The sequence below is a fragment of the Thalassophryne amazonica genome, chromosome 6, assembly GCF_902500255.1.
Source record: "Thalassophryne amazonica chromosome 6, fThaAma1.1, whole genome shotgun sequence".
NCBI classification, from domain to species: Eukaryota; Metazoa; Chordata; class Actinopteri; order Batrachoidiformes; family Batrachoididae; genus Thalassophryne; species Thalassophryne amazonica.
In genome coordinates, this window is record NC_047108.1 from 104,614,045 (window position 1) to 104,639,107 (window position 25,063).

The 25,063-nt window shown below is 42.0% G+C and overlaps 2 protein-coding genes across 2 annotated transcripts in view; one reads left to right on the plus strand and one right to left on the minus strand.

Moving 5' to 3' along the window:
• Positions 1 to 812: 812 nt before the first annotated feature.
• Positions 813 to 14,586, plus strand: agmat (agmatine ureohydrolase (agmatinase)). Its single transcript, XM_034173083.1, has 7 exons — positions 813 to 1,154; positions 1,631 to 1,833; positions 8,465 to 8,513; positions 11,221 to 11,416; positions 12,495 to 12,674; positions 14,117 to 14,201; positions 14,270 to 14,586. Exons 1-7 carry the CDS (start codon positions 835 to 837, stop codon positions 14,341 to 14,343), a joined length of 1,107 nt encoding a protein of 368 aa, XP_034028974.1. The 5' UTR covers positions 813 to 834; the 3' UTR covers positions 14,344 to 14,586.
• A 1,192-nt stretch (positions 14,587 to 15,778) lies between these two features.
• Positions 15,779 to 25,063, minus strand: part of dnajc16 (DnaJ (Hsp40) homolog, subfamily C, member 16) — a 28,530-nt gene continuing 19,245 nt past the window's right edge. The window contains exons 13-15 of the mRNA XM_034173081.1: positions 18,691 to 18,774; positions 18,407 to 18,577; positions 15,779 to 18,278 (exon numbers count right to left, since the gene is read on the minus strand). Coding sequence (XP_034028972.1) covers positions 17,810 to 18,278; positions 18,407 to 18,577; positions 18,691 to 18,774 — 724 coding nt within the window. The 3' untranslated portion in view covers positions 15,779 to 17,809. The remainder of the gene's footprint in view (positions 18,279 to 18,406; positions 18,578 to 18,690; positions 18,775 to 25,063) is intronic.

A 25,063-nucleotide genomic window follows, 5' to 3' on the forward strand; every position in this document is an offset into this window, starting at 1 on the left:
TAGACAGTCTAAGGCACACCTGTGCACTAATCATGGTGTCTAATCAGCATCTTGATATGGCACACCTGTGAGGTGGGATGGATTATCTCAGCAAAGGAGAAGTGCTCACTGTCACAGATTTAGACTGGTTTGTGAACAATATTTGAGGGAAATGGTGATAGTGTGTATGTGGAAAAAGTTTTAGATCTTTGAGTTCATCTCATACAAAATGGGAGCAAAACCAAAAGTGTTGCGTTTATATTTTTGTTTTTGTTATATATATATATATATATATATATGCCTGTAAAAGATGTTGGATGTTTTGATTTGTACATTGTTTTTAATGCTGCATTGACTGCAATTAAATAATTAAAAAATAATTAGTATATATTAAGACTACTACTATGATGCTATCAAAATAGTAGAAAAAAATTGACTTTTATTTTTTTAACGATTTAACTATTTTGCCTTGTAGCTACAACGTTTCACCGGTAGGTGGTGGTGCAGACCTACGCACCACGCTTCCAGCGTGTGGGCGCGGTCTGGCAGTACCACCGTCCCCTCTGGTGGTCGTTTTTGGTCGGTGAAAACATCGCCGAACTCGGTACAAATACATATCATTTGGACACTTTTCAAAGGGGTCAGACTAATAAAGTCAGCGTAACGTACAGTGGTTTAATATCAGGTTAGTCTGGTGTATAATCTCATCGTTGCAGGAATGACAGCTGTCAGCTGGCTGACAGACGCAAGTTAGAGACAAAACCAAACCTGATGCCGAACCATCGCTTCGCCGATGTGACGTGTAGCTCCCCCACCGCGTACCCACGTGACCGCGTCTAAAGTTCCTCCGCTAACATGTTTCTTCTCGGGAGAAGTCTCGTTTTAAGTCGTCGCGCCGTTATTTCGCGCTTTTATGGCGTTTATCATGCGGAGTTTTTGGCTCGCAGGTCTGCGCCTGAGCCCCTCCTCACACCGGGACCGAATCCGAGCGGAACCAGCTCCAGAATGTGTTCGGGGAAAGTCTACAACGTTCCTCCCAGCGCGGAGTTTGTGGCCCGTGTAACAGGCATCAACACTATGGCTAAACTCCCGCACCAGGACACGGCAGACGGGCTCGATGCAGCCTTCATCGGCGTCCCGGTAGATTTCGGGACCTCCAACCGCCCCGGAGCAAGGTGCAGCGGAGAGGTGCCCACGGGCTACCCCCTGGCACGTGGGGTGACGTAACACTGCTATTATTGCCCTTATGTGGAATTAACAGTTGCACATTTGTACTTTTTAGAACAAAAAAAAAAAAAAAAACTTTTGCACACATTAAAACACATTTTAAGATCGTATATTTTATTTTGCAGTAAAATTATTTTATATATATATATATATATATATATATATATATATATATATGGTTAAATGGCCATCTCAGTCCCTGAATATTATTGAAAATCTGTGGTGTGATTTTTAGCAGGCTGTCCATGCTCGGAAACCAACAAACCTGATAATGGCGTTGAAATGAAATAATTAAAACGTTCTAAGGTGCCTGTACCTTTGCAGCACATGACTGTTTTTGATCCTCTTGTGTAGGTTTCAAGTTTATATTATACCTTTTAAATTGAAACCACAACTTTAACAGGCATTATCTCCAATACTACAGGTTTGGTCCTCGGCAGATCAGACAAGAATCTGCTATGCTGAGGGCTTACAACAGCGGCACCAAGGCAGCGCCGTACGAGTCTGTGATGGTGGCTGACATTGGGGACGTCAATGTGAACATGTATGATCTGAAGGACACCTGCAAACGCATCAGAGAGGCCTACAGAAATATTGTGGCTACCGGTTGCATCCCTCTAACTATGGGTGAGCGTGACTAGAAAATATGTAGAAACATAACAGGAGCAATTAAATGTTTTATGAAGTACAAAGAGTAAGAAAGTTTCAGCTGTCACATGCAAACAGTCTTCATTCTCACCAGGAAGGTTATTCCAGAGAAAAGTAGCAAAAATAAAATAAGGTTCTGCAACCTGCTGACTTCTTTTTCACCTTCAGGACACAAAGTAGCTGCAAGTTACCTCAGTAAATGTCATCTAACAATAAAAATATGCTTTGTTGTGTATAACTACAGAATGTTCAGATAAATTCTAGAATACACTGCGCAGTGTGAGTCAGCAGTCAGTTCATAGTCCGTAATTGATTGTAAGTGATAAACTACACTCAACAAAAATATAAACGCAACACTTTTGGTTTTGCTCCCATTTTGTATGAGATGAACTCAAAGATCTGAAACTTTTTCCACATACACAATGTCACCATTTCCCTCAAATATTGTTCACAAACCAGTCTAAATCTGTGATAGTGAGCACTTCTACTTTGCTGAGATAATCCATCCCACCTCACAGGTGTGCCATACCAAGATGCTGATTAGACACCATGATTAGTGCACAGGTGTGCCTTAGACTGTCCACAATAAAAGGCCACTCTGAAAGGTGCAATTTTATCACACAGCACAAGGCCACAGATGTCGCAAGATTTGAGGGAGCATGCAATTGGCATGCTGACAGCAGGAATGTCAATCAGAGCTGTTGCTCGTGTATTGAATGTTCATTTCTCTACCATAAGCGGTCTCCAAAGGCGTTTCAGAGAATTTGGCAGTCCATCCAACCAGCCTCACAACCGCAGACCACGTGTAACCACACCAGCCCAGGACCTCCACATCCAGCATGTTCACCTCCAAGATCATCTGAGACCAGCCACTCGGACAGCTGCTGAAACAATCGTTTTGCATAACCAAAGAATTTCTGCACAAACTGTCAGAAACCGTCTCAGGGAAGCTCATCTGCATGCTCGTCGTCCTCATCGGGGTCTCGACCTGACTCCAGTTCGTCGTCGTAACCGACTTGAGTGGGCAAATGCTCACATGCGCTGGTGTTTGGCACGTTGGAGAGGTGTTCTCTTCACGGATGAATCCCGGTTCACACTGTCCAGGGCAGATGGCAGACAGCGTGTGTGGCGTCGTGTGGGTGAGCGGTTTTCTGATGTCAATGTTGTGGATCGAGTGGCCCATGGTGGCGGTGGGGTTATGGTATGGGCAGGCGTCTGTTATGGACGAAGAACACAGGTGCATTTTATTGATGGCATTTTGAATGCACAGAGATCCTGAGGCCCATTGTTGTGCCATACATCCAAGAACATCACCTCATGTTGCAGCAGGATAATGCACGGCCCCATGTTGCAAGGATCTGTACACAATTCTTGGAAGCTGAAAATGTCCCAGTTCTTGCATGGCCGGCATACTCACCGGACATGTCACCCATTGAGCATGTTTGGGATGCTCTGGACCGCCGTATACGACAGCGTGTACCAGTTCCTGCCAGTATCCAGCAACTTCGCACAGCCATTGAAGAGGAGTGGACCAACATTCCACAGGCCACAACTGACAACATGATCAACTCTATGCGAAGGAGATGTGTTGCACTGCATGAGGTGGTCACACCAGATACTGACTGGTATCCCCCCCACCCAATAAAACAAACTGCACCTTTCAGAGTGGCCTTTTATTGTGGGCAGTCTAAGGCACACCTGTGCACTAATCATGGCGTCTAATCAGCATCTTGGTATGGCACACCTGTGAGGTGGGATGGATTATCTCAGCAAAGAAGTGCTCACTATCACAGATTTAGACTGGTTTGTGAACAATATTTGAGGGAAATGGTGATATTGTGTATGTGGAAAAAGTTTTAGATCTTTGCGTTCACCTCATACAAAATGGGAGCAAAACCAAAAGTGTTGCGTTTATATTTTTGTTGAGTGTATTTGGTTGCCAGGCTGTCAGGTCATCACTTAGAAATGAAGGCCCTGTCACACCTTGATGATTTAGCCAGCGTATGCCAACCATATTAAAAAAAACACTGGCATAGGTCCAATAAGTTACGGGTAAGTTTTTTTTATTTTTTTTTATTTATAAATTAAGAGCAAGTTAAAACACGGTGAAGCTCGCTGATGTACGAGGTCTGTCCGTAAAGTATAGGTCCTTTTTATTTTTTTCAAAAACTATATGGATTTCATTCATATGTTTTTACGTCAGACATGCTTGAACCCTCGTGCGCATGCGTGAATTTTTCCACGCCTGTCGGTGACGTCATTCGCCTGTGATCACTCCTTGTGGGAGGAGTCGTCCAGCCCCTCGTCGGAATTCCTTTGTCTGAGAAGTTGCTGAGAGACTGGCGCTTTGTTTGATCAAAATTTTTTCTAAACCTGTGAGACACATCGAAGTGGACACGGTTCGAAAAATTAAGCTGGTCTTCAGTGAAAATTTTAACAACTGATGAGAGATTTTGAGGTGATTCTGTCGCTTTAAGGACTTTTTACGGTGCGAGACGTCGCGCAGCGCTCTCAGGCAGCGTCATCAGCCTGTTTCAAGCTTAAAACCTCCACATTTCAGGCTCTGTTGATCCAGGACGTCGTGAGAGAACAGAGAAGTTTCAGAAGAAGTCGGTTTCAGCATTTTATCCGGATATTCCACTGTTAAAGGAGATTTTTTTAATGAAAGACGTGCGGGCGGATTGCAGCGTCGGCTCGCAGCCGCCGCGACGCTCCGCCACAGGAAAAACACCTCTGTTGGAAGCCTTGAGGACAAGTTGGAACATCTCCAGCTGATAAACAATTTCTCATATACTCACTCCACTGAAAGCCATCAAAAGCCAACTGGATTTTAACAAATGGTTATCAACACGGAGGTGTTTTTCCTGTGCCGCCGCGCTGCGTCGGGACGCAGCCGACGCGCGGACCCGTCCGCACGTCTTTCATTAAAAAAATCTCCTTTAACAGTGGAATATCCGGATAAAATGCTGAAACCGACTTCTTCTGAAACGTCTCTGTTCTCTCACGACGTCCTGGATCAATAGAGCCTGAAATGTGGAGGTTTTAAGCTTGAAACAGGCTGATGACGGCGCCTGAGAGCGCAGCGCGACGTCTCGCACCGTGGGAAGTCCTTAAAGCAACAGTATCACCTCAAAATCTCTCATCAGCTGTTAAAATTTTCACTGAAAACCAGCTTAATTTTTCGAACCGTGTCCACTTCGATGTGTCTCACAGGTTTAGAAAAAATTTTGATCAAACAAAGCGCCAGTCTCTCAGCAACTTCTCAGACAAAGGAATTCCGACGAGGGGCTGGACGACTCCTCCCACAAGGAGTGCTCACAGGCGAATGACGTCACCGACAGGCATGGAAAAACTCACGCATGCGCACGAGGGTTCAAGCATATCTGACGTAAAAACATATGAATGAAATCCATATAGTTTTTGAAAAAAATAAATAGGACCTATACTTTACGGACAGCCCTCGTACGTCCTAATATGCTGAGCTCCTCAAAAAATTATGGGCATGCTGAAAATTTTCAACGCATGTCAGCGTGTGACTCATACGCCCTGCACATGCGGGGCATAAGTTGTAGGTAAGTTATGTCATTGTTGGAACACGTTTCTTGTAATTTACTCAAGTCTAACTACGTCCATTAATGCTGGTCACTGATTGGCTGAAAGCTGCAAGTCTTCATGCGGACAGACTGTTTTATTCACACACAGAGTAAATCTGACCTGTTCATTTCAGTCCAATTAACCATCACAGACGGACATGAATCCACATAAAGCTCCTGTTTTTTGAAAATGACATCTGAAAATACTTTAGTTCGTGGCTGGAAACACAGCGCTTTAAAACAAGTCCCTCTGTGGTTTTTCTGCTGTAGGTGCGTTTCTCATGCCAGTGTTGAGCTTTGATCACACAGAAGCGCTGTAATGATTTAAACTTTTAAAGCATCGTCACTGTGGTGTGATCATCAGACGACCTGATCAATCAGAGTGATCACACCTGATTAATGCGCTGTAACTCTTTAAGTCACTTTATTTGAAATGGGACAATGCATATTAATGCATGTAAACATGCCAGATTGTAGCAGGATGCTAATTTCCATCCATAGTCCCAGTAACATAGAAACAGACTAAGAACACACAACATACCAAAACAAATCAATCAACAATCAACATCAATCAGCATCATGCTGTGGTGTGATCATCAGACGACCTGCTCAATCAGAGTGATCACACCTGATTAACGCGCTGTAACTCTTTAAAGCGTCGTTGCTGTGGTGTGATCATCAGATGACCTGATCAATCAGAGTGATCACACTTTATTAATGCGCTGTAACGCTTTAAAGCGTCGTTGCTGTGGTGTGATCATCAGACGACCTGATCAATCAGAGTGATCACATTTGATTAATGCGCTGTAATGCTTTAAAGTGTCGTCGCTGTCTGTATGATCATCAGATGACCTGATTGATCAGGTGTGGTCATGCCTGATTAATGCGCTGTTTAAATATTTAAAGCGCCGTCGCTGTTGGTGATCACCACACCGACAGCTCACCGGATCACACAGCACTTCATTCAGATCGCAGTCGACTGGCGCTTTAAAAGTTTAAATCATCACAGCGTTTCATTATTTAGGTCTGTGATGACCTGATCAGGTCTGATCAGTAGACCTGAAAGCAGCCGCTCGGCGCTTTAAACATTTAAAGAGTCACAGCACTCCATTCATTCACAGCAGCGTTTACCACAGCTAGTTGACTTATCAGCATTCTGTACACAATGACAATGGTCCACCAAGATAAAAAATAAAATAATGTTAAATTACTCTGTTTTTGACCGGCACCACACTGTGCAGTACTGACCCGAACCACTGGGTGGAAGATCATCAAGGTGTAACAGGGCCTTTACAGACATTTCCTTCTTTTTGCAGAGACCATAAATAATTGGACAGTTGGCTAATAAGCAGTGTTATGGCTGGGTGTGGCCTGTTCCCTTGTTATTCCACAGCAAATTAAGCAGATAAAAGGTCTTCAGTATGTTGAATGCTCATTTGGTTGCTGTTCATCAGAAATCAGTCTGAAGTCCAAAGAGCTGTTCATGCAAGTGAAAGAGGCCATAATTAGGCTAGTAACCCTAAATGAACTTATCATACATCTGTATGATAAGTTCATATGGCACGTTTTTTAAAAGAAGGAATGTACTGGTCAGCTAAACAATGCCAGAAGGTCTGAAACAATACAGAAGTCAAATAAAACGGATGACAGAATTGTGTCCACAGTGATGAACAAGTCCTTCACAACATCTAGAACAGTGATTTTCAACCTTTTTTGAGCCGCGGCACCGTTTTTATTTTTACAAAATCCTGCGGCACACCACCAACCAAAATAATATTATAATTCTATTACCTCTGGTTTTGCACAGAACCCAATTATCGCAATAGAAAATCGATACAGAAAACACTGCATTTCGAAAATCCTCAAGCATTTTGCGCTCTGATCTCAAGTGGTTTTTTTTTTAGACATGTCAACAGTTTTATTCACAATAATCTGCCACTCTAATATTCACGGAGCGCAGAGGCTGCCTTCAGCGAACCCAGTTGTGAGCGAAACCCAAGTCTGACCACGGTGACATCAACGGAGGTCAGGCCGCCTTCCCCGCACACCTCCACAGCCAACGCAGTTTCTCCTTCCGCAGAGGAGCCATGCTCCGTGAGCAGCTGAGATTCACGCTGTAGTCAGCAACCTGTAACCATGGAGACGCACAACGCTATGTGCGCAAGTATGTCTATTATACTATAGTACAGTGCTTTGCTGCCATCTACTGGAATAAAAGAGCATTACATCATCTGCCACACTATTACAGCACATACACCCGATAATGGTGATATTTGATAACTGCCCATGGCACCCCTGACGATCGATCGCGGCACCCCGGTTGAGAATCACTGATCTAGAACACTCTGGAGTATGTAGACATGTCCCTCAAAGTCTGTACTCAAGAGACGCCATCATGAATGTAACTATAGGGGCTTAACCACAACGTCCAAAGTACTGAAGAACACTCAAGAACAGGAGCCCAAGATTACAATTTACCAGGAAACATCTTTAAAAAAAAAAAAAACAGCCTGTCAAGTTCTGGAAAAAAAAACTCTTTAGACAGAAGAAACCAAGATGAACTTGGACCAGAAGATTGGGTATTTACTCAATACATACAGCTAAACCAAACCAACCTAAGACACTCTGAAAGCAAAGAAATGGAATATTAAAATCATACACCCGGTTACGCAAAGTTACCACATACCTAACAATTAATAACTTTACGGATTACAACATCTTAAAGTAAGGGGAGTAATGATAGAGACCAACACTGTTTTTTGTATCAGGCTGTAAGCATGTTTAGTTCTTCTCTAAGGTGCACATTTTAACATGGGTTTCTATGGAACTTTGCTCCTTTCTGAAGGAACTTCAACTTTTTCTTGTTCCAATGTCCCTTGTTTTGAATGGCCAGAGCTTAGCGCTTGATTAAAATAGAAATGGGTTTGAGGAAGTAAACCGCCAACTGGTTTTCCAAATACTGACATACCCAAATGTAGATCAAGGATGAGAAAGTCACAAATGTTTGATGCTTGCAGGTGGCGACCACACAATTGCGTATCCAATTCTTCAAGCTGTGGCTGAAAAGTAAGTAGACACCAGCGGTACTGTTGTTTCCATAGTGAGCATTGAACTCATTTTTATTTTAAACAGCAACCCTGTGGTGAGATTAGCTACAAATGAGGGCGACGAGCAGTTGGCTTTTATCGCTTGAAGGGCATTCCCGGGGCATGGCCAATTTATGGTTACTTTGTGTTGAAGTGCACAGTATTTAATGATAGATTCAAGGGCGTAGGTTTGGTCTCAGCTTTGGTAGGGACAATACCACCCCCTCCCCCGGTCCCCCTGCCCACCACCACCACCCCCTAACCCACTCATACCATTAGATGCACAAGTACAGCATAATACATAACACATGACGACATAATGCTGAATAATTTAACACTTTATTTACAATATTAAGTGTGTAGGTAAACAAATAAATAGCTTAAATAACAAAATTGCACCCAAAATCACAAATCTATTCTATAGGCTTACACCTGAGAGAACAAGACAACAAAAAAAAAATACTTGTGGAGCTAACAAAAAAAAAAAAAGTTTTTGCAACCAAGATGTATAATCTATTCTCTTCATCAATAATGCAGTTGTAGATATCTGGCAACCTAATTTGCCAAAAAAAAAGGGATTTCCAATGATATATATGGTGTATTACGGTAAACGTAAGCCTGTGATGTCATAACGCAGAGGAAAAACACGGAAGTTTCACACTAGTGCGCCGCTGATTCTCATTACCGTAAGTTCTCATGTAAGCCCTCATTCTGAAAAATTTCAACACTGACAGCAAGCCAAGAACCCGTGCTCTCCAACAGTATGCTATATGTTGCATATATTACGGTAAAATGCGTTCGGTGACTTTTGAAACGAGGGAAAAGTATGAAAAAGAGCGCAAAAGTGACAGAAAAGTACAGAGACAGACAGCAAACATAAATGTAGTAATTTTTGAGGAAAAGGCAGGGTGTTAGTGTCATTTGTGAATGTGTGTGTGCGTGTTTGTGTGGGTGTGCAGTTTATTTTAAGTGTGGCGCACAGCATTGTTGGCAAGCCCCCCCCGCCCTTCTTGTTTTTCTGCACCGGAGCCACCCATCCTCTGCGCTCCGGGACCTCCCACTTTAAAAATTAAGCACTGCCTGCCACCACGAGATGCGCTTTGTTTACGTCCATGTGAGAAGAACGTGAGCCAATGAAATTGGAACATGGGTAACCCTGTCACTCTGGCACGTCGAAAACACAAAACGTGACGACTAAAATTATAGTATCGAGTTCGCAAAAAAATAGTGAATGATTTTGTTATATAAAAAAATGCTAAATATTGGTAGGGACTATTTTGCCATCCCAAAATATTGGTTGTGACTTGTCCCTATGGTCCATATGCAAACCTACGCCCCTGGATAGATTATAAAGGACGAAGAAACCCGATACTGTTTTTCCTCCATCCTTGACTGCTTAACAGACCCCAAAGCTCACTTGTTTCAAGAACTCAAATAAAACAACCAATTTTTGAATGCACTTAATTAGCACACAGACAACAGCGGTCAAGAAAAACTCCCTCTGAGGAAGAAACCTCAATCAGACCAGACTCAAAGGGGTGACCCTCTGCTTGGGCCATGCTACAGATACAAATTACAGAACAATTCACAAAACGAATGTACAGGAAAAGCTGTTGGTGCACAGGACAGGAGGGTCTCCAGCACAAATACCACACCCATCTCTGGATGGAGCTGCACCTTAAACAGAGAGAAAAAAAACAGAATCAGGCATCAGAAAGACAAGAAATACTGTATAATTTGTCAGCATTAAACAACAAGAAAAACAGGATATACTAAGGTGATTTCCAGCCACTAGCTCTAAGCTTCACTAAAGGCCCAGAATTTAGGTAATGTTGAGGCCGCGGCATGCTCCGTTTCCTAATAAAATGATTTAAGAGTAAAAAGCGTAGAACTATACTATGCCAGCTAGCCATACGAAAGGGAAAATAAGTGCGTCTTAAGTCTGGACTTGACAGTCAGTATTTGCATAAAATAGATTTCTCTCATGTTTTGGCCCCGTCTAGCTGGCGGCTTTGTGACCGTTGCCTGTTGCTGCAAAACACAGTCTCTATTTTGCTATTTACACGGCAAGACAATCTGAGTGCAAATGAGGTGCAGCGTAAAAATGGGGTTGATTTTGTCAGTTAATCACGTGTGCATATTGGATTAACATGAATAAACCATGACATAAACCAATCACATGTCATCCCTTTTAAGGGCTGCAGTGCGCTGGAACCTGGTGTACTGATATTTAGACAGTTAAATGTGTGCAGAGTGCATCACGATCAGTGAGAACATCCTGTTCTGGCAGTAAACTACATTTGACTTCAGGAAATGTTTTTGGTGGTCTAGGGTGTAATCAGTGTCACCTGTCCACACCTAATTTCAAGACCATCACACCTATGGATGCACAAAGGAGCACAAGCAAATGATATTTAAAAAAATGCACCTGCTGGGTGTGACAACTGCAGATGTTGAAAGTGAGTAATAACACAAACTGATGGCAAGCATTCTAACAAAGACATTAATATTTTTATAAGTTGCTCAATATTTGATTACATCACTAAATTGCATGATATTGTTTTATCATGATTAACAAAATGCTGATTTTCTGTGAACAAAATAAATGGCTGGACACATTTACAAAAAACCCAAAACAACACCGTTAAGAGTAATGATGTCATTGATGATGCCCTCATATTTGTCAGGCATGGTCCAGTGGGTCTGGTCCATGTGGATGCTCATGCTGACACCAGCGATGTAGTCCTGGGAGAGAAGATTACTCACGGGACTCCATTCAGACGTTGTGTGGAGGAAGGCTTGCTGGACTGCAAGAGAGTGGTCCAGATTGGTCTTCGTGGTACCGGATACTCTGCAGATTCGTTTGAGTGGAACCGGGCTCAGGTACGCTGCCAGAATAGTTGAAACTGTGCCTTAAGATACACTACATGGTTACTTTTAGTGTCCAAAGTAATGGTATAACCATAACATAATGTGTCCAATAAATAGTCCAGGAGCCAGTCATCAGTTTTGACCTGATTGGTACCACTGAAGGTGACCAAACGACACTTAGAATCCAGCCTCAGTGTATCATGGCCTACACAAAAGTGTATGATAACCATCACAGGGTGGTAGTTGTAGCCAGGTAGGGGTCAATGAAGAATTACACAGAGGTTAAAATTTATAAATGCTCCAATCATGTTGAAAAATATATCACATTTGTCTGATCTTAACAATTCCAGAAAGGTGTAGTTTGGAGTATCTGTGACGGAATGATCTGGAGTTATGGGGTAAAAACAGCAAAAATGGTGACAACGGTCAGTTTCAGTTTGTACAGGGATGAAAAGTTAAAGTTTCTCCGATTTCAGTAAAAAATGATGCAAATTGGTTGAAATAAAAGTATTAATAAATGGAATAGTTTTGACTGTATTGAATGTTTGGTCTCCAAAGTAAAGGTCAAACAATGTCAACGTCCATTGAATTCAATGACAGGTGTATATGTTACCCTGTAACGTGATAAGTAAGCATGACAGATGGTGCAAACTATTCCTTATAAGAACCCTATCAACCCAAACAATAATTTAGATCATTTGATCATTTTTTTACTATATATATTTATTAAATAATGTGATAGTTTTCAACATGATTGGAGCATTTTTACATTTTGACCTCTGTGTAATTCTTCATTGACCCCTAGTTGGCTACAGCTACCACCCTGTGATGGTTATCGTACATTTTTGTGTAGGCCATGATAGACTGAGGCTGGACTCTAAGTGTCGTTTGGTCATCTTCAGTGGTACCGAAAACCTGCTTGGCCCCATAGTCTGAAATGTTATGTCTCTGTTTGGGATTTCTTGTGCATTGTTTGGATGTACTTTTTATTTGTGTTTTTTTTTTTTTTATTATTATTATTATTGGAGTACTTATTTTCTGGGTCGTAGTAACCTGAATACTTTTCAAGTGTTATTTGTACATTGTACAGGGTTTCCACGTGGTCCCAGCAGAGGAGTGTTGGTTCAAATCTCTTGCACCTCTGATGGCTGAGGTCAGGGTTCAGATGGGCAGGGGTCCAGTCTATCTCAGTTTTGACATTGACGCTCTGGACCCGGGTTTTGCTCCTGGAACAGGAACACCAGAGATCGCAGGGCTTACTCCCATTCAGGTACACGTGAACGCAACAGAGCTTTAATTCTTCTAAGCTATCTTCTAATATTTTTTATAGAAAAGCTCATATTATGTGGTCCAAACAAAATTTACTCAACATCCTCCTGGATGCATGGGTGCTAGTCTTCCATCATTTTTATTTATATCGCACCAAATCACAACAAAGTTGCCTCAAGGCGCTTCACACAAGTAAGGTCGAACCTTACCAACCCCCAGAGCAAGAACACAGACGACAGTGGTAAAGAAAAACTCCCTCTGAGGAAGAAACCTCAAGCAGACCAGACTCAAAGGGGTGACCCTCTGCTTGGGCCATGCTACAGACAAATTACAAAACAATTCACAAAATGAATACAGATGTTGCACAGGACAGGAGGGTTTCAGAAAACAGACACCACACCCATCACTGGATGGAGCCGCACCTCAAACAGAAAGAAGGGAAAAAAAAAAAACAATGAGGCATCAGAAAGGCAACAAATACAGTATAATGTGACATGACTGATTTCATCATGTGATGGATTTCCATCAAAAACAAAATTCAGATTCCATTATTTCAGTCATAAGATACCGCTAATTACTGCTTGCATCTTGGTGTAGCAAGATGGCGCGTGTGTTTGTCCTCGCCATCACGGCAGTCCTTATACCTTTTTGTGTTTTGTTGTTAGTCGTCCTGCTGGGCTACGATGGTGTTGCTGCTCGCTGGGTGTATGTCGGAAAGCTGAGCGTTTGTGGAAATCTACAATTTAAAGTTTATAATTTCTTTTAACACTATGGTGAAAGATGTGAGGGCTGCCTATTTTTCCACATTAATTTCTAACAGCCGACGGAACCCAAAAATTTTGTATGATACAGTCAGATTGTTAGACCTGCATCTCCTGTTGCCATCACTCAGTCGAATGAAGTGACAATTTTTGGTCCCTTAAAAAAAAAAAAAAAAAAAAAATCTGTAAAATTTGTGATTTCAGGGCAAACAGCAACCCCTCCCTTTCTTCTCCTGTCCCATATCTTACCCGGCCATCAGTTCTGGATAAGGTTATACCTGTATCTCTGAAAGAGCTCACCGGTCTTGTTGACAGGGTGAAACCTTTCTCCTGCCCACTTATTATCGTCCCAACCTTCCTGTTTAAAAAGGTCTTCCATCCTATTGGCCCAGCTGTTTTATCGATACTAATCAGATTACTTCTTTCTGTCTGTGTCCCCCAATATTTAAAACAGACAGTTATTCACCCTCTTTAAAAAAAAAAAAGCCTCATGCTGACCTGGGTATGCCTCCAGGCCCCCCTCGAACACTTCACGCCTTCGGCGCTCGTGCTGTGCGCCATCAACCACCAAAAAAGTTTCAGTCAAACAAATAAAAAAAAATTCTTACCAGGACCCATGTGGATGGACACTCGTTTTAGAGTTGCATAAATAATGTAAATTTGTGATCTGGGTGGGATTTAGGGCATTGAGATCATCAGAGGCTGCCGTGGTCTGGATCTCGTTGGATGTGATCTAGTCGAAGTTTCTCCCCCCTTTGACACCACAGGTACTGAATATTTTGTGTGTGTGTTTTTAAAATGTACATTTTATAAAACCTTTTTCTCTTCTCTACAGGGAACACTGCCCTGACAGGTGCCAACCTCCTTTTTGAAATGCTGTGTGTGCTCCCAAAAGTTAAATACTATTAAATCAGACAGCATAAAAGTTACCATAATTTGTCACCACTACAAACACTAACATTTCTCAAAACCAATTCATTATGTTTTGATTGTGCCAAATAATGTGTGTTTGGAGCGGGGGGGGGGGGGGGGGACACAAAAAAAACAAAGTTTTCATTATTAAACATTTTATTCCAACCATCAATAAATTAATTGCACTAATCAAGATCAACATCATCTGACATTGGATAATTTTTAAACCATAACTACATGTATAAAATTTGCTTTATCTTTCAAGTTGCATACTCTTTAAATAAAATATGGGTACTTGGCGATTCTGTACAAACATGTCTCCGTAATAAAATTAAAGATAATTTGATAGGTTATGTTGATAAAACAACACCAAGACAAACAAGGTTTGTTTTCTCACCCAAATAATTCAACACGTCGTTACATCATAATGACAGTCAGTCATACTCAGAGTGTATTCCAGCACAATCTGGGTTTTTACTCTCTGTATCAGAATTTAATTTTGTACCTAAGCCTATGCCCAAACCTTTCACGTTTTCCAAAAATCACTTCACTTGTAAAACAGCCCTAATAAGTATATTAAATGTTTCCCCTTCATCCTGAAAATGTACTTAATTCCAGACCACGCTCAACACTTTCTCCATCTTCTGTGTAAATCTGTTTTAAACCACCTTGACACTTGCACAAATTTGATCCTCACACTGGCATGCGGATCAAATTTGTGCAAGTGTCAAGGTGGCTTTTAGTCTTTTAAAGCAACATGATGCAGTTTTTGCCATCTAGTGGTAAGGTTTCAGATTGCACCCTATCCCATACAGTGTAATCATCAAAAAAAAAAAAAAAATTAAATCTTCTCCATCCTTAGATGTTACTTCTCCATCCCACTTTATTGTACTGCTTATAATAAACATTAGGTTAGTAGGATTTGTGGCATCTACTTCACTAACCGTGTGTGCATTATTGTTTTAATAACGTCAGATTTGCAGACATCACTGATCATCCGTGAAAACTAGAACGTTATCACAAAAGTGGCTAGTTTAGACAGGTCATAGTCTGAAAAAGGTTATAGTCAGTCAAACAGTACAACAGTGTAGCTTCGGTTATCTCAGCTCCAACACAAGCTCGATAAGGGAGGGGCAAAGTTCAGTTATTGGTTTTGGTGCAATTCAACTCCTTAACACTAGATGGGGATGAACACTCCATCATGCGGATCTTCATCTCAGTCCCTTCACACTAGCTTCAAATCTGTTCAGTGCATATCAGATGTCACAGTCTGGTGAAGACAACAGAACCACAACATCTGCAAAAAGCAGATATAATTCACCAGTCCCCGACTGCTCCTGGAAATTCTGTCCATGAACATCATGAACAGGATTGTGACAACAGGCAGCCCTGAAGAAGTCCAACCCACTAAAAACAAGTTTGTTGTTTATTTTTTTAGTAAAACCCTTGAACAGGTGCAGACAAAAACATGACCTCCCTAGTGGTGGAAATGGACAGGACAGCATGTTCTGGACAACCAAATGTTTGCTTGTTTGCTACATTAGTTATTAGCTTGTGGTTCATTTCAGTTTAAACGGTAAATGGACTGCACTTATATAGCGCTTTACAATTATGCCTTACATTCACACAGACACATCGATGTCAGGGTGCTGCCATGCAAGGTACTCACTACACACAGGGGAGCAACTAGGGGATTAAGGACATTGCTTAAGGGCCCTCAGCAATTTGCCAGTCTGGCTGGGTTTTGAACTGCGGATCCTCTGGTCTGAAGCTCAACACTTAACCACTAGACCATCACCTCCCCCAGTTTAATCCAAAGCCTCTACTGCCAAACATAAACATATTTTCTTGTTTTATGCAATCCTATGATCATGAAAGACCATAAAGAAACCTTTTAGCTCCAGGGTGACAAAGTTTTTGTCCTTACAGCAGTTAGCTATTGCACAAGCAAGTCAGCATTCAAAAAGAAACTTTTCAACTCAAGAAAATGTGTGTACAGCTGTCAAAAATGTTCAGTTGAGCTCTAGAGACACGAATCTCTTAACACAGACTGAGTCAGTTTACATTGGCATGGTTGTGTGTGTGCGCACATGATGTCTGAGCCACTCAACCTCTGCCGCTTAAACACACACACGTCTGTATTTACATCTGGGAGTGATACGTCGATGCTCAATCTTGCCACTTTATTTCATTTTGGCAATGATTTTCTCCCAGTATTTCTTCTTTGTACGTGATTTTGCAGCATGTACTCAGCGTGGGTCTTTTTGTGCGTGCAAGTGTAAGCGGCATATTTAGCTGTACTTACTGGCGGTCAGCTGACAGCACATTTCTGAAAGCACACGTTGAAAATGTGGTAATATATAACTTAAAAAATATAGATATAAATTCAAATAAGATCACCTTTTGATCTAATGTTTCCTTTGTTATTTTTATGATTCATATCCTTTATTCTTGAAGGTGAGAAGCATTTGGAAAACTTAAGTCTAGAGAAGTGACTTGTTACCCAACAGCAGTTGTGACTAAAAATAAGCACTGAAAAGAGTAAAAAGTTTATATTTTTGATGAATGGGGCCTCGTACTCAGTCACAAACTCTTGTTTAAAAAAAAAAGAAAAAAAAGAGTTAATTATTTAATGTTGCGGGTATGATGTCAAAATGACTGTCACATCATTTGTCTCAGTTCTTGCTGTGTATTGCTCACAGCATGCATGAAAACTAGGTACTGGCTGTTTTCTCCAGAGAAGCCTTTGTGAGCGCTCTGCAGACCACTGGTGCTCTGAGTAACACCTAGTGGTCAGTGAGTATACGGGTAAAAATCTCATTTTAAATCAATATGTTCTAACTGAAAAATATTTCTTAGACTGTTTAAAAATGATGACAAAATCTAATAGATAAGGCGCATATATGTATTATTTTCAATATTAGCAACGCATATGTAATTTGTTATAGTTTTTGAACATATGAGGAATTAGGTGTTTTTCTCTTTATTGGTTAAGTGGTTCTTGGTCGGAAAAAATTTGAACAACTGCACCAGAGGGATGCGGCAGCCGTGATGTAAGACAAGTCTACGACACTTCCTTCATATGGTCACAGCAGAAGGTGAAGTATGTTAACACAGCTGTTGAAATGAAAATAAACATGCAACACAGTCACCGTGCGCTCGCACGCACGCGCACACACACACAAACACATCTGGTGTGTTTCAGGCCTGAAAACAGCATGTGAGGTGGGCACCGAGGAGTGTCGTCCACAGTGGTTTTGTTTTATGCAGCAGCAGCCTTTGAATGTTTGAAAGACATGTGAATGTTAAAAACAGCATGCAGCGAGAGCAGTCCAGAGTGTTTACTAAAAGCAAACAATGTGACATTGACCCCACTCCAGTGACATCATTAGCTATGAAATATCTCTGGTTAAAAAAAAAAAAAAGCTGCAGTATTCTAGTCATTTTAGTGCCTCAGTATACATTAAGCTTGTCCTGCTTGGTCATATTTACCTGGAGTGATCTTTTCGAGTCCGGGCCAGGCGGGGATGTAATACCGAGGCAGTGTGCCTTCCATGAGCCTTTCCATCCACAACCCCAAACGGTCCAGTTTATGGTGGATCTGCAGGGTGGATATGTTACGGGATCGGTTGGATTTGCGTGGTGGGTGGTCATCGCGGGAGCTGGACCTCGGTCTTACCCCCGAGGTCCCCCCTTCATCCTCGGACGACTTGCTGTCAAGGTCTTCACCAGTGTAGACGGGCTTAAACAGACAGAGGTACTTCTTGTGACCGTTAAGTGCCAACACGTACCCGGTGTAGTCCACCTTGTGGTCACCTCTGTCGTCTTCATCCGCGTCGATGTGCATGGCATCCTGAGCGTACTCCAGCAGCGTGCCCATCCACTCACTGTGCTTGTCAATATTCAGGAAGGAGAAGTGCAGTGTCAGGCTCCTAGGAGACAGTCAAAAGAATGAACATTAAAATTAAAAGTAAAAATTCAGTGGAAGAAAATAAACACACTTGTTAAAGTAAATTGGGTTTTTTTTTTTGGGGGGGGGGGGGGGTTGTCCTAAGTTTACCCTGTGAAGGAGTAGACCTCTTTGGCAAACTTGCTCAGGAGGATGTTCTTCGAAGCGTCCGTGAGCACCAGCACGATGTTCATGTGTCCTGGCCTCAGTTTCACCAGGTTGCTGATGTACGTGATGTCTGTCAACTCTGTCACCTCCACAAAATTCTTCTTGGGAGGCCGACTAAGATCAAAAACAGAGGAATCAAAAAAAAACTTTATATAATGTTACCCTAAACTAGACTAAATGCTGAAGTCAGTGAACAATTAACATGTAATTGATAAATGCACACTTGCCTTGAAGCACTACCCGGTGACCCATTTTCTACTTTTGTTCCATCTTTTGCCTTTGGTTTTGTCTGCTTATCTTCACTTGAGTCACTGAAAGCATAGAGAGAGTTAAGCCCCAGTCACACCATGACAGATCAAGGAAACATATGGGTAACTGATTCTATACGTTCATGTTCGTTTCTGCCCGACAAAAGTAGATTTTCCCATCCGCAAAATGCACATATTGTTCAGCTGATGTCAGCCAAGTCCATCTGAAAGTTTTGGCATATTCAAAACTTTGAGCGGGTATCAGGTGGAGAATTTTGCCCCAGCTTGCACGCTTTTTTTGGGGGGGGGGGGGGGGGGTGTTATCCTCTGCATGTCATTTATTTTTCCTGCTGTCATCTGACTGTTCATTCTGGAGTTCTGATTGGTCAAAAGTTCAGCAAGCAGAGAAACGACTGACACAATAAGTGCAGCTCCATGTCTGGAAGAAATGCACAGCGCACTCGTTTTCTGTCTCTTTCTGTCCATCCTGCACTCTATCTCTCTCTCAGCGAGGAAACACAGCAGAGCTGTTTGAGTTCATGCTTCCAGAGTGCCAGACTCCTCAACTGCAGCATACTGGTCTGTAAACCAGGAAAATACTCCTGCTCAGTGCAGAACTCCATAGAAATGTGACATCACCTGTTCATTAGCACTGCAACTCCACAGGAGAGTAACACATTTGCTAACGGACAAAATATTTAAACATGTAACTAATCCTTTTGCTCTGTACATCATAGTCCCTTTGGTGCTGGTGCTTATCTCAGAGTTCTGTAGCATGAAGTGGAAGAGTCCGACGACTCCTTCATGGGATTCAGGTTACTTCCCCAGTTACAGCTGGGTGGACTGATAGAATGCAGATTAAGGTCTTGATAAGACGATAAAAATCGGATTCATGCGCAGTCAGATTCCACGTGAAACACACAAGTTGCGCCAGTAACGCGAGTCATATGCATTTGCGTATTTACACCCAGCTTCATTTCAGCTACTGCTTAAGTCTTTTCACATGATCTGTCTTTCTTAGAGCGCCCCCCCCCATACTCTGTATTTTCTGTGGCCATTTTTTGGATGTGACTCTTATATAAAGTCACATCTACAATACTGGCTCTTGAGGGTAACCCAAGAGGCCCTCTGGCCCATATTCTGAATTCTTAGATGAATTTCGTGAGTTTATATCTAATTTGACAACCTGTGCAGATAATATTCTGATTGCTGGCGACTCCAACATTCACATAAATAAGCCTGACACCCTCTGCAAATCATTCATGGATGTATTAGGATTCCAGCAATGCATTCAGGTTTCAACTCCCGTTAGTGGAAACACCATAGAATTGGTACTCGTTCATGGTGTCAGCGTCACAAATACAGACATCATGCCTCTTGTGTCAATGGTTTCAGATCACTCACTATTAAGTTTACATTCTCTTTTCCTTGTTCACTGGGAAGAGAAACTTATTTATTGTCACAGCGATACACAACTCCTCAACTACAATTGAACGTGAAGCCAGATTGTCTGATATCTTCATGTCACTTTCAGAAAATGACCATTCAGCAGATAGTCTTGTGGACAGCTTAAACTCAGCACTCACGACCACACTGGACATGATCACTCCACCTACATTCAAACCACCACCATCCCCCCCCCCCCCCAAAAAAAAAAACACTCGCCTTGGTTCAATGATCACTTGCGTGGCCTCAAGCATAAGTCTTGAGGTGTAGAGTGAAAATGGCATAGTTCAAAAATAGAAGCATTCCACCTTGCTTGGCGTGATGCTATTCGAGACTATAAGCATGCACTACTGGCTACAAAGTGGGCCTATTACTCTGATTTGATTAACAAAAGCATAATTCCAAGTTCCTGTTCGACTCGGTGACAACACTTACTCACGGACAACCACCTGTAAGTCGCTCTCCATTTACAAACCAAGATTTCTTAGATTACTTCAAGAAGAAAATAGATGACATTAGGTTAAATATTTCCCAGCATGCCTTAGTCTAGCCACTACATATATCCTGTTATTGAGGTGGGTGCTATCACTGATACATCACCTAGATTGACCAAATTTGATATTATGTCACTGGGTGTGTTGATGAAAGTTGTAACTTCTGCTAAAAACACAACCTGTCTGTGGGACGCCATACCAACAAAACTGTTTAAGGACTTTTGGGCCTACTGTGTTGGAAACTATTAATCTGTCACTATAGCCTCAGGATCCTAAATATTTCAAATCTGCAGTGATTAAACAATTATGTAAGAAATCTAATATTGACCCCGGTGTATTGAAAAATTATAGGTTGATATCAAACCTATTATTTTGTTATAAAATTCTTGAAAAAGTGGTTTCACAGCAGCTTGTGGACCACCTTACTGAGAATAATCGTTTTGAGCCACTGCAGTCTGCATTTAGAACATATCATTCCACAGAGACAGCTCTCACTAAAGTGAATGATCTTCTGCTTGTAATGGATTCAGACACCACTATGGTTAGATCTTAATGCTGCGTTCAACACGTTAGATAATCATATTCTACTTGATAGGCTGGATAATCACTTTGTGATTACTGGGAATGTCCTTGCATGGTTGATATCTTACCTAATCAGTCACTGTCATTGTGTTCTATACAACAACAACACCTCTAACCTTGGTGACATCAAACACAGGGTTCCACGGGGTTCTGTCTTAGGCCCTCTGCTTGTCTCCTTTTATATAGCACCCCTCAGGCACATACTGTGGCAATATGGGATGACAGTTGTACATGCCGATAACTGCTGGTAATCTCATATACATAATGTCTTCAGAGGATTGCCTTGCGTCAGTAAAAAGCTGGATGTCCAGCAGTCAGTTACTTTTAAACTCTGACAAGACTGAAATGATGGTCCTCGGTCCAGCAAAACATCAGCATCACTTTGACCAGCTAACTCTTAACCTCAGCTTGTGTGTTATATATATCACACTGACAAAGTAAAGAACCTTGGGGTGATTTTTTTTTTCTCCCTGTCCGCATATACAATGGTAAATGCCACATTGGCAGAACCATTTATGAACATTAATACACATATATCCAATTTATTCTTGCAACACAGAAGGTATGTAGTGCGTGCAGTGGTAGGCACAGATGACCCAAAAATTAACTTTGATAACAGATAATCAGATAACTTAAAAGTTATCTTTGATAAAGATAAAATGATAAACCACCCAAAAATGTATCGGAAGTTGCAGATAACCGATAAATTCCAGTATTGTCTCTGGTACACTTGCAACTACTAACAAGCTGATTTTGAGTTTTAACACCACGATCGCTTTTGGCAGCATCAAAGGCGACGACAGACCCAAACAATGAGTCAGCACTTCTGTCTTTGAGCGTCCTGCCCCCTGCTGGAAGCTCCTGTTGACTACATGGCTTCCAGCACAGAAACAAGCTGAGAGGAGCCACAAAGCTCAACTCTACTCAATCACAACGCTGCCGTCAGGTGGAGATAGTGGAAAATAAAGCAGTGCTGAGTTATGGTTTGGTGTATAAATAAAATGAATACTGACAGAATAACTCCATCCATCCATCATCTACCGCTTAGTCCAATCAAGGGTCGCGGGGGGCTGGAGCCTATCCCAGCAGTCATAGGGCGTGAGGCGGGGTACACCCAGGTCCTGCATCGTTTATTATACATGGAGTAACGAGCTGCGTTTAACAACTCACGACCACCTCCTGATCGGCAATCGTATGGTCAGATGAAAATCAAACCTGTTTGATATTCTGGTCGGCCGTCGTGAGGGTATCCCGCTGCTGAAGCGCTACAAGCGTCCAACCTCTCGCACTGTGCCTGTGCAAACACCGCAGACCTGTCTTGTAATTTTTTTTTTTTCTTAAACTTTGTCTCCCATCGAGATCTTTTGTAAATTAAGTTGGGAAAAAAAAAAGCTTCTGTTTACGTTTTGCTTCTGGAAACACGAGTCCGACATGTAGTTTTTGAACATACAATGTGTGTGAGAACATAAATCGGGCACTCTGAACTTTTACACTGTGCGGTTCTGTGGGACAGTTTGAGCTGGAACCGAGTACAGTGACTGAAAATATCAGCCCAGCTTGAGAGCGAATACTGCCATGAACACTACTGGCCAGTAGATACCTTGAAAACTTGCCAAAACAAAATTCCAGATAATCTGTGTTGTGTTACGTTTAAGATGCGTGGAATTTAATAAACGCAAACACAATAACAACGTATATAAACCCAGAGAATATATTCATGAGAGTTTTAGGCACTAGAGTTTAATGCTGTTGTCCGTGGAGCCTGATCAGAGTGTCTCAAATGCATTTCTCATGTCGTGAACATACTGAGATTACCCTATCCTACCCACAATGCACCTGGACACAGCATGTCCACACTAAAACCTTAAAAATTAGCGCATTACTTTAAAACTAAAACATATATCTGACATTTTCACTTCATAAAACTTCAGATGTGACGTTAATTTAAATAACTTGTCCAAAATTAGTTTGGTTAAAATTTGAACCATAAGTTAAAAATGTACGCCTCTGGATGACTTGGGTGGTGTTGTGCGCATATCAGTATGGAGTTAAAAGAAATTAGGCTTTTTTTTGTGACCAGTTCTCTTTGCCTGCAGAGGATAGAGCGGTTTCTTCTAGAAACAGCTTTCTTCTGTTTGCAGAGGGTAGGTCTACATATCTGATACAAAACATTTAACAGGTAGGTGCTCAACTGATTTTAAATTTTATAAGTGTTTGTAGCTGTTCAGCTTTGTTTACCATGTTAACGGTCTAAAAATTATCGGAAGATAATTAGTCCGATAGTGGTTTTCAAAGTTATCTGAAAAGATAATCCAATAATGAAAACATTATCTTCGATAATTATCAGTTATCAGAACTGTGCTCACCACTGAGTGCATGAGTGAACGTGGTGTGCATGTGTGAACCCCAGCCACCCTTCCTGATCAGCCTACAACCTCCTACTCAAAGCCAACCGACAACTTCTGTCAGGAAGGGCCGACCACCAAAACAACACAAAGACATAGTAGAGAAGCTTGAATTTTCGACTGGACTGGGTTGCTTGACGCGAGGACGTTTCGCTTCAAATCGCAGAAGCTTCCTCAGCTAAAATTCTTGCTCTGGAAGTCTGACTTCTGTCTGACTCTTGTAGAGAAGAATAAAACAGAAGCCAACAAAAGCTGGAGTTTTAAACCTAACCAGACCCCTCCTACTGAGAGGCAGACTACTATAGGCTAGTGACAAAACAATAGCTCTAATTAGCTTCTGCGATTTGAAGCGAAACGTCCTTGCGTCAAGCAACCCAGTCCAGTCGAAGATTCAAGCTTCTCTACTATGGAAACCACCTGGACAACTGAGAGCCTACACAGAAACACAAAGACAGACAAGAACGAAAGACAAGTGGTGAAGGCAGTAACTGAAGTGAGACACCGAGGAGATGGGGCCCCAACCATACAACATACCATGACAAACAACCACACATGAACAAACAGTGACAGCAACAGTCTGTTGTCTAATTAGTGAGCATCCATACCCTAATCTAGGACACCAGAGTCTCCGCTGAGAGCACCCAAAACCGAATTGTGGTGACGGCCACGAACACGCAACCATCCACACACAGAGTCCCAGATCACATCTTAAATATCTGATCACTACAAAAGTACAGAACCTTACCACATGGACCACTCCGGCACGTCCGAAGCCATACGGCCTGCTGTGAGCAACGACGGAGATGAGTCCAGGACGCAGGGCCCAGGAAGGGCAGCTCCCAGACCCACCAGGGCAGCACAGCGAACGAACAGGGGAGCGGCCCGGCGGCACCGGAACTGGCTTTCTGTCCCTGTGATGTCGGATTTTAAGGTTCTCTTACCAACCTATAAAATTATTCACGGAGTAGTACCTCCCTACTTTGCTGACCTGATTACACCTTGTGTACCGGCCCAAGCTCTGTGTTCTTCGGGTGCAGGATTACTTTGTGTCCCTAGGGTGAATAAATAGTCTGCGGGCCAGAGAGCTTTCTCTTCTGCACCTGTTTTGTGGAATGATCTCCCTACAGAGACAAAACAGTCAGATTCTGTAGAGACATTCAAGTCCAGGCCAAAGACACATCTATTATCCCTCTCGTATCGCTAGCATACTGGCATAGTATGGAACTATGCTTCCTATCGCTTTAACTAATCTTATTAGTAACGGTAGCAGGTCTCAGCCTCACTTCATCTAAATTCTGGATCTGTTAGTGAAGCTCAGGGTTAGATGCCGATGATCACCTTAGTATTCTCTCTGTTTCCCTGTCCGTTTACTGGTAGTGAACCTTAGGTGTAATTATTTCCGGCTGCCTAATTATGCTCTTTTTC